We start from the raw sequence: 10,795 nt of genomic DNA on the forward strand, positions 1-10,795 counted from the left end.
GGGGGAGGTGTAAGGAGGGGGTCACCTTTCCCCCAGGAATCTTAAATCATATCATTGTGGGAGTGTGGGGTGGGGAATGGAACTGTTAAGTTTCCTAAAGTGTGACTAATGGCTGATGGATATTGGAGTTGCCCTAAAACTATTTGGCTCCCAGCTTATAACTTTTGTCTACTGTTAATGCCTAGGGTGGCCAACAATTTGTTAGGGCAGAATGAGTCTTATGGGTGAGTAGCATCTGCCTGGCTTTTCTGTTTTTTCACTGACTAGTTTCTGTCTCATAGAAACTTGGGCTCTGTCCAGTATACGCGTTTTCCTTGTTTATGTGTGGGTACAATTAACCTTAATGTTTTCAGTGGGATTCAGAGAAGAAAGTAGTTTTTAGGGGCCCAAGGTCTACATACATTTATTGCATTCTGGCACTTCATAGAGAATACGCAAGGCATTCAACCAGCTCTTGTAGCCCTGTTTCTGCCAATCAGGAGAGCCAGAATTATGGAGTAGGCATCCAGATTTGTGATCTGTGCAGGGCATGCCTATAGGGCAGGGGATGGCAACCTTCAGCCCACGAGGTTGCTGAATCCGGCCTGCAGAGAGTAGTATAGGGTATTCTGTGCCCCCCCCCCCATTGATGGGAGTGAGGCTATTTGCACATTCAGTTCAGTCATGCAAATAGCCTCACTCACATTCATTCTGCCTTGGATGTCCTAGGACAGGCATCCATGGCCAGCATGATTGGCACATGCCAAAGCCCATGCACTGCGGGGTGGTGGTGGTGGTATGTCCAACTGCTGCTGGACATTCCCATTTTATTTTACCTTCTGTACGTGCTCTAATGGAACACAAGCCATTATGGCTCCTCTCTGCTGCTTCTAGGGACAGATAGCTGCTTTGAAGCTGGAATTTAGCTATATCTAGGAATTTGCCAGGATGTGAGTCTCACAATGGAGGTGTCCACATTTAAGATTATGATGAAAAGTTTGCATTGTATGTCCAGGGATGGCAAAATCGTGAATGTTGAGTTGCAGCTTCTCCACACCTGCCTTTAAATCATTCCAAAGCAGGAATGCTTTTTAAACTTTTAGTTGCTGAGAGGAGAAAACAGGAGTAGATTAGAAAGACAAACCATAGAGTCAAGAATTCTAGCTTTTCTGTAAAGAATGATGAGCTGTGGTTTGAATACTTCTATGTGGAATCCACTTCTATTGCGGCCCAGTTGTTTGACTAGAACATGGGAGAATTGCATTCCAAACCTGCTTAGGGAGGTCCTGGCAATGTTATAGGAACAGGGCCGGCTTCAAGAGAAGGCATGGTCAGGCATCTGCCAAGGGCCCACAACCCAGCAGGGGCCCACTGTCAAGACCTTCTGGAGTTGTTCCTCCTCCTTGCCATTGCAACCTAAGTAGGTTCATCTGGCTCTTGCTGTTACCCAGGCAAAGGTCATGGTGAGAAGGCGGAGCAACAGATGCCACTGCTGACTTGCTCACTGGCTCTCTGCCTGCCAAACAAGTGGTAGCAATGATGAGAAAGAGGATGAGGAGCAATAGCAGCTGCCTGGGGGGAGGGGGGCGACTGACGGCGTCTTGCCCAAGAGCCTTCAAAAACTTGGAGCCAGCATTGAACATACAGAGCTACCTTATACCAAGTCAGATCGTTGGTCCATCTAGCTCAGTATTGTCTACAGTGACTGGGGTTTTCCTCTGGGTTACTTTTCTGATGGTTCTCCCTCTTTCTGTCTTTTTTCTTCTATAGGTAAAGATGAGCCTTCAAGCTATATTTGCACAACATGCAAGCACCCTTTTAATAGCGCTTGGTTCTTGCTTCAGCATGCCCAGAACACGCATGGATTCCGCATCTACCTGGAAACAAGCCCTTCAAACAGCTCCCTTACTCCACGCATCACCATCCCTCCTCCTCTGGGACCCGAGACTGTTGCACAGTCCCCGTTGATGAATTTCCTTGGCGACAACAACCCATTTAGCCTCTTGCGAATGACAGGTCCCATACTGCGTGATCACCCTGGCTTCGGTGAAGGTCGGCTCCCCAACACACCTCCCCTCTTCAGCCCACCGCCTCGTCATCATCTGGATCCACATCGCCTTAGTGCCGAAGAAATGGGGTTAGTCGCCCAGCATCCCAGTGCCTTTGACAGAGTCATGCGTTTAAACCCCATGGCAATTGAGTCGCCAGCGATGGATTTCTCCAGAAGGCTTCGAGAACTGGCAGGGAACAACTCCACCCCTCCACCAGTCTCTCCCAATCGCAACAACCCTATGCATCGCTTATTGAATCCTTTCCAACCAAGCCCTAAATCTCCTTTTTTGAGCACCCCGCCATTGCCACCAATGCCCCCAAGCAGCACTACGCCTCCCCAGCCTCAGGCTAAAAGTAAGTCCTGTGAATTTTGTGGGAAAACGTTTAAGTTCCAGAGCAATCTCATTGTCCACCGGCGGAGTCACACAGGAGAGAAGCCCTATAAATGCCAGCTCTGTGATCACGCTTGTTCCCAAGCCAGCAAGCTAAAACGCCATATGAAAACACATATGCACAAAGCTGGGTCCATGACAGGGAGGTCAGATGATGGATTGTCTACTACAAGCTCCCCTGAGCCTGGCACAAGTGAACTCACTGGAGAAGGACTAAAGTCTAGTGAGGCAGACTTCAGGAACGAGAGTGATCCTTCTCTAGGCCATGACAATGAAGAAGAAGAGGAGGAGGAGGAGGAGGAAGAGGAGCTGGAAAATGAAAGTAGACCCGAGTCGAGCTTTAGCATGGACTCAGAACTAAGTCGTAACCGAGAGAATGGTTCTAAATCGCTGCCAGATGAAAAGTCCCTTGTCCTAGGAAAAGTGATAGAGAATGTAAGCCTCGGTACTATCCAGCAATACAGTGACATGCTGGCTGAAAAGCAGAAAAGGGGTGGCTTCATGAAAAGGTCTTCAGATCAGCGAGATCTCTGTCCTAGAGACCTTTGTCAAAGAGACACAGGCGATGAAGACTCAGTAGCTGGAGAACTTGACCGCACTGAGGAAGGGACAGTCAACGGGAGAAACTTTGGTCCGGGCGAACCCTTCCCAGGCCTGTTCCCTCGCAAGCCCACCCCTATCACAAGCCCCAGTTTAAATAACTCGTCAAAAAGAATAAAGATAGAAAAAGATTTGGACTTGCCACCAGCAACAATAATACCTTCTGAAAATGTTTACTCGCAGTGGCTGGTAGGATATGCAGCATCAAGGCACTTCATGAAGGATCCATTTCTAGGATTCACAGACTCCCGACAATCCCCCTTTGCAACTTCTTCTGAGCATTCCTCAGAGAATGGAAGCCTGCGTTTCTCCACTCCACCAGGTGATATGCTGGATGGCGGTCTCTCAGGGCGCAGTGGGACGGCGAGCGGAGGAAGCACGCCCCATATCAGTGGACCTGGCCCCGGTCGACCCAGTTCAAAGGAAGGACGGCGGAGCGATACATGCGAGTACTGTGGCAAGGTCTTTAAGAACTGCAGTAACTTAACGGTGCATCGCCGGAGCCACACGGGAGAGCGGCCTTACAAATGTGAGCTCTGCAACTATGCATGTGCCCAGAGCAGTAAGCTGACGCGCCATATGAAAACACATGGCCAGATAGGGAAGGAGGTCTACCGCTGCGACATTTGCCAGATGCCCTTCAGTGTTTACAGCACCCTGGAGAAACACATGAAAAAGTGGCATGGCGAACATTTGCTGACAAATGATGTCAAAATTGAGCAGGCAGAAAGAAGCTAAGGCCCCCGCTGGGTTAAAATCAGGGGTCTAGGCAACATTTAAGTTGTACAGTTTAACTATTGCCAACTGAGAATAGCTGACCTAACTTGCCTCCATAAACATAACTTAGCATAACTATGGCAGGTGCCAGAATTTGGCACTTAAATATAACCTGTGTCTACAAAGTTCTATTAAACCTGAGGATTGGTTAAGGCAGTAAAAATTGTGAAGCCTTTTAACTGTGCAATAATTTCTGTATTTATTGGGTTATTTTGTATTTTTTTATTTTTGGCATGTGCAGGTAATTTTTTTTAATACATTTTTTTTTTCGTTTTTAGATTTCCTTTACAATCTTTTTTGGGTATCCCATTCTAATTTTCCCCAGTTCTAACCTGAGATTATTTGCATTACAGGGGGAGATGCATATCAATTTAAATTATAATTTTAGAGGGCCGCTGCTTTGTTGAATCTTACGCTAAGCATGTGTAATTTCTTGTGAAGAAGCCATCATTTTAAGTAATAATTTTCTTCTTTTTTTGCTGGCTTTTCTTTTAAAGAAAGGAAGAAAAAATCATTTGAAAATTAGGAAATATCATGAAATAGTACCGCGGATAACAATCTTAAAAATTGTAGCACTTTCTTTTGGATTTGGATCTGTAGCACTGATGATGCCACTAAAAATAGATGCCTTTATTAAAAAAAAATTTTTTTTACACAGCTCCAGAGTAGACGTTATGACAGCTAAAAAGAAATGGGCACAGGTGTTTTCTAAAGGCAGCTATATTCATAAAAGCAATAGCAAGAATTGTGCATTATTACTAGGGAATTTGTTTCGGTTACTAATGGCTTATTTTCACCTTTATGCCATTTTTAAGGTTCATTAAATAAAGAGAACTCGAGAGCCCTGACCAGCTGCATGTGCAAATTTTAGAAAGCATGACAGAAAGGAAACCTTGCTTGTTTTTCTCAGATGTGCCACTTATTTTGAGGCCTTGTTCACATTAAACATTGTGCACACGATAATTAGAGTTATCAGTTGATAGCCTGAATATGTGATAACTGCTGTAACAACCATTCCATAGCAAATGCAGCAACGGACCAATTCATGTTTTTTATTGAACATTAGTTTGTCTAACAAGTGCACATGCTTGTGTACATATGTGCACATACAAGCGTGCACATACAATATTGGTAAAGGATTATTTTGATTAGAGCTGTCATTCAGTTAAAGAAATGTTAGTTAATGAATTAGATTAAATTGCATATGATTAAAACAATACTTTTGAAGGGAAAACCCTATTTGCTTTGATTTTTGGATGGCACATGTATATATTACAGCAGGTGCTTATCTTAAAAGAGACATTCCATCTTATATGAGGATGAAGGGGAAAGGCACATGCTTCACATGCAAAAGGTCCCAGACTCAGTCCCTGGCATCTCCAGGTAAGATTGGGAAAGACCCTGTCTGAAATTCTGGAAAATATCTACCAGTCAGTACTGAGCTAGATGGACTGACTTGGTGTGAGGCATCTTCCTATGTTCCTAAAGGGGACATGCTTCTTCTTTTATGATGCATGTTACCTGCAGTTTTTATAAGTAGTTATATTTAAATAATTAACATTTTTTTAAAAAGAAAAGAAAAATGAGTTGCCCGATTAACCATGGCTCCTTTTGTTGTTTTTACTCTGTCCTTTGCACACTTACCTGGGAGTAAGCCCCATTGAAAACAGTGTAACTTACTTCTTAGGATTGTGCTGCACGTCTGTTAAAGAGGGTTTTTAATCTATTAACCTAACCAATTAAGGTTGCAGGCATAATACTGAGACATTATCATATGATCGGTTTTCTCAGGTTGTTGCCCTGATATTACATCAGGCAATTCTACAACAATGGGAGATGTTAATCCCTATACTTGTTGATGCTCTAGTCACATAAACTTCCCTAAGAGAACGTCCTTTGTTAGATTAGCAGGATGAGCTAAAGAACTCCAGTTTACTCCTTCCTTTTGAAAGGAAGTGTCACAAAGTTTTACCCATTTGGATCCTTCCATGTATGACTGTTGGATGCCAACTGATGCTAACTGGAATTCTATAAGGGTAGCCATATCAGGACCAAACTAGATGTTCACTTGAAAGGTAGCATACAGAGGAGATGTCCCCTTATGGATTGGTAACTGGTTAAACAGAAAGCTGAGCATAGGGATTAATTGCTAGTTTTCACAAAGGAGGGATGTAAACAGTGGTTCCCCCAAGGATCCATATTGGGACCGGTGCTTTTTAACAGCTTTAAATGATCTGGAATTAAGAGTGAGTAGTGAGAAGAGCTCAAAAAGTATCTCCCCAAATTGGCAAGCACAGTTCAAAATATGCAAAATTGGCAAATGCAATTCAGCTGTAAAGTGATGGCCATTGGGGGGAAAAAGTCTAATTTTACATTATACACCGATGGGGAGCTGAGATGGCAGTGACTGACCAACTTGGGAAGCTTTAAAGAGGGATTAGACAAATTCATTGATGCTAAGGCTATCTGTGGCTACTAGTCATAATGACTATATATTATATCCAGTATTGGAGGCAGTATACTTCTCAATACCAGTTGCTGGGGAATATGAGCAGAAGGCTGCTATTATATTCATGTCCTCATTGTGGGTTTCCGTAGGCATCTGGCTGGCCGCTGTGGGAACAGAATGCTGGACTAGAGAGGCCTTTGTTCTGATCCAGCACAGCTCTTCTTATGTACTTATAAATCAAGTTTTCTTCTAATTAATTAAAGGTGGAGGACAAATCATTTTTGGGAGTGTGTGGGGTCCCTCTGTGGTGCCTTCAGAGAAACCCCCCTCCTGCATGGGACTAGAAAACTTAGATAAAAAATCCCAACTGGCACCACTTGGGACTTTTTATCTAAATGCTGTAGGTGTCCAAAGCGGGGGCGGGAGGTTCCCTCTGATCACTCTGTGGAGGGAAGAGATAAGCCCCTCCTCCACGCATGCTGCATTCCAAGTAAGATTCGCCTTACCACCGGCCTGTAATTAATTAGAGGAAAACTTCATATGTAGTTGCATGCTATGTATCAAGTGAACATCTTGTTTGGCCCTGAGTTTGTTGCACCAAAAACAACAGAGACCCTTGTGCCACCATAAAAATATAATAAATCATGATAGGGTTCAAGGTGCCACAATACTTGTTTTTCTTTTTACACCACCATGGTGTCTTGTTTTAAATTAATATATGAGTAAGGTCAGAAGGGACCAGAAGGCCATCAGGTCCAATTCCCCACCACAAGGTGGGACTACACACTCTAGCCCATTGCAATCATCCCACAAAGTTCATATCACAGTGTGCTACAAGCAGCGAGAAAGTAAACTGCATCACTGCTTGCAGAACAATGGCTCCAGATCACTGAAGTAAGTGTGCCAAACTAAATACTTCCGGCAGGCCCACTGGCCAATCTAACGTGAACACCAATATCTTCCCTATTTCCAATATGGCAATCATATAGGATTGTTCCAAATGCAGACCAGTGTTTTAGCCCCTTGGGGTTTCTTCTTCCCCCAAATTAATTGGCAGCACCATAGTAAAATACTCCCAATATTTTTGTGAGCCACTCAGATTTACATCCACATTTGAGGATCACTTTATCCCTATTCAGGCATTAGTCCCCAATGAATTGTACTTGCATTAATCCCCATGCAATCGGAATTGTGTGGAGAGAGGGAGAGCAGGGCCCCACCTGCTAGCTCCACCACCATTATGTCTCCTGCAGGCTCTACATCCCCTACCGTCCATGTGTTGGGGAACCATCTGTAGCAGGGAGTCTGCTCTATGTGCACAGGCTCCCCCCATAATGTAGAACTCCAGTCATGCAGGGCTCTAAATCACGGGGCAGCCTATGTGCATAGAGCAGGCTCCCCTCTACAGACATGCATCCCCAGCAGAAGGATGGTGAGAGTCAGCAAAGATTCAGTGGCACAGTCCTGCTCCGTCCTTCCACACGATCATAATCGCATGTAGGATAACATCTGAATAGGGCTTATCTGTTACATAAATCAAGTTTTAAAAGAACACTCCTTCAGAACCCCTGATTTAACAATAAGAGTACACAATCCCTAACTTTGCAGTACCCAATATTCAAGAGGTAACACCCTCATGGTTGCCTTACTAAAGTCAAGCCAAATATAGTCTACCACCAGATACAGTGGTCTACCAAAAGCTTGCTGTTCTGATTGCTTGCGTGGAGTGTAAAAACAGAGATTCTCAGATAATGCACAATTGTGTTATTGTAAAGAAAACAGGCCAAAATCTGCAGACCACTCCCTTTTAGAATAGTGCCATTTAAGTAATTTGAAAGTATTGATAAATGTCTGTTTAAGAAGGTTTGAGGATTGCAGCCTTTAAAAAAGGTATTGAAATGAAAGTGTACACAAATTCAGTGAACTCTCTGCATTTGAAATTGCAGGATGTGAGGCCCATAATAAAAACAAGGTTTTAGATGGAAGAACTCATAATTGTCTTGATGTAAAAACTTAATGAAGGGCTTTGATATCCTAAAATATATATTTTTTGGATTTGCCTATATTTCACTTTTAAAAATAAATAAATCGGTATTTACAAATTAATTTCCCTACATGCCTGTCAGTTCTACTTCAATTCCCATTGCAGTTTATAAATTTCTTAGGATTATTGGATATTCTTTGTTTATATTACATCTCTTATTCCATAGGCTGCATAGCATCATAAAGCATAATAGAAACTCCTTCACTGGGAATGCTGAAAGGTCCATTGAATTTTACTGAAGACACCAGATCACTTCAGTGTTGTTTCTGTTTGAAACTGTTACTTGGCAGCCCTTATCATTCTGAACCTTCTCATGGCAAATTATTGGATTAACCCCTTGATGGAGACAGTGGAGTCAGTGGAAAGACCCCTTTAGATCTACAGCCTATAGTGTTTCTTTGGAGAAGGAATAGGCAAAACACTGTAGGTTAAAATTAATGACTTTATCTGTTTTTCTATTATTTAGCCCCATGTTTCTTCACATGTGAGGTGGCTTTCCTGAGGGATGCATGGACAGTTGCTACGAGAGATATAAATGCTCTTCTGAACCTTTCCCCTTCCCGTTCAGTGTGTGCATGTTGACTGGGCCACAAAGTCTAAGCTGTATGTTTCTCTACATGCTGTTGTGTTGACTGATAGCTCCATGGAACAATGGGATGTCTCTTATTTTCATGAGCTTTTGGCATCCATATGTATCTCTCGCCTGAGCATACTGTGGGTCCATAATGGCTCTAATCCCTTCTTTTTCTTTTTACTCTTCCAATCAGAATAGGTGTCCTCATCTCAATTGCCCATCTTTCTTGGGTAGATATGGCATAATTTGAATTACCCTAATTTAGTCTATCAAGTCAATGGACAATGTTATAAAAGTTACACATTTTGATTCTGTTGACCCGCACTTTAAAACTTTTTGTTTGCATTCAAGACCAGCGGCTTCTAAACAAGAAATTACAGCATCTTTGTCTTTGCTTGGCCCAGAGGTGGGTGAAACTGTTAAAGGGGGACATCTGAGATTAAGTGTCAGTGTTGCTAAGCGTGGCATTCACAATACTGGCACTATAAAGAAAATAATAATTTATTGGACAGTTTTTCTACTGCCATTCAATTTGATGTGAGTGCCTTGAAAACTGATCTTCCTATTTGAGTCTCTTGAGACAAATGCAAACATTTTTGTGAAATGAAAAGACTTTTAAAAAAAGTAGAACAAGAAAAGTATGTTCTTTAAGTTTTAAAAAAACAAACAAAAGAGCCACATTTACTTAAAAAAAAACCTGGTTGAAGATAGTGGACATGAAAATGCCATAAGACCCAATCAAATGAAGATGTATATCCAGCACAACTTCGGACATCCATTTGCTGAATTGTTCTCAGCCTTTCTCTTTTTTTTCAGGACAACGCTGCTTAGGAAATGGAATGGAAATGATTTACTGCTGAATTAAAACTCAAATGACACAAATTGCAAGTTGTTATCATTGAATGAAAAAAAAAATCAGGAACAACGGCTAATTTTTTTAAAAGTTAAATTTAGTGCACTCTGTCTTAAAATACGTTTACAGTATTGAATACATACAAGGGTAAAAAAAATTGTGTGTATGTGTGTTTGAGCAATCTCTCTTTTTTTTTTTTCAAAGTTTGCTTAATAGGTTATTAAAATGCCATAATGGCCATGTGTATATTGTTTTCTTTTGGTGACGGGGTTTTAGTATATATTATATATATTAAAATTTCTTGATTACTGTAAAAGTGGACCAGTATTTGTAATAATGGAGAATGCCTGGGCATTTTACAAAACCAGAAAGAAAAAAAAAACTTTTCTCTTTTTTCCTTGAAAATGTTGCAGTAAAATTTAAATGGTGGGTCTATAAATTTGTTCTTGTCACTGTAACTGTAAAGTCTGAGTTTTAGTAATTTTTTTTTTCTGCCTTGGGTGTTGAATTTTTATTTCAAGAAAAATGTATAGAAACTTGTATTTGGGGATTAAAAAGGTGACTGCTACACCATGTAGAAAAAGTATGTAGAAAAAAAATGCTTAATATTGTTATTGCTTTGCAGATTAAAAAAAAAATCACATTTCTGACCTGTACCTATTTTTATCTCCCCCGCCCCATCCCCTCTTCTGGAATGGATATTGATATTGGTTGATTCATATAATGTAGGCACTTGCTGTATTTTTACTGGAACTTGTAATTTTTTAACTGTACGCTTGTCCTTTTAAAGGGATTTAATGTACTTTTTTGTTAGTGAATTTGGAAATAAAAATAAAAACAAACAAACAGGCTGCCATAATATATTTTTTTAATTTGGCAGGATAAAATAGTGCAAAAAAATTTGTATGTCAAGACCTTATTGTACAGAAGGAAAAACGAAAGGGTTGTTTGACGACCTATGGGTAAAAGAAACAAAACAATTATTATTTTTTATTATTTGGGGGGGGCGGGTATCAGGTTTGGTTTTGTTTGGAGTTTTTTGTTCACAATTTTAGTTGTACGTATGTATATATTT

The 10,795-nt window shown here is 41.4% G+C and overlaps 1 protein-coding gene across 8 annotated transcripts in view; it reads left to right on the forward strand.

Moving 5' to 3' along the window:
* The window catches only part of BCL11B (BCL11 transcription factor B), a 178,541-nt gene extending 173,180 nt beyond the window's left edge, over positions 1-5,361 (forward strand). For all 8 annotated transcript variants that reach the window (XM_084839400.1, XM_084839360.1, XM_084839409.1 and 5 more), the window contains one exon: positions 1,750-5,361. In XM_084839400.1, coding sequence (XP_084695526.1) covers positions 1,750-3,761 — 2,012 coding nt within the window. In that variant the 3' untranslated portion in view covers positions 3,762-5,361. The remainder of the gene's footprint in view (positions 1-1,749) is intronic.
* Positions 5,362-10,795: the final 5,434 nt, after the last annotated feature.

Source organism: Heloderma suspectum, chromosome 1, assembly GCF_057233095.1.
Source record: "Heloderma suspectum isolate Gila_16-S chromosome 1, 16-S_ref, whole genome shotgun sequence".
Taxonomy (NCBI): domain Eukaryota; kingdom Metazoa; phylum Chordata; class Lepidosauria; order Squamata; family Helodermatidae; genus Heloderma; species Heloderma suspectum.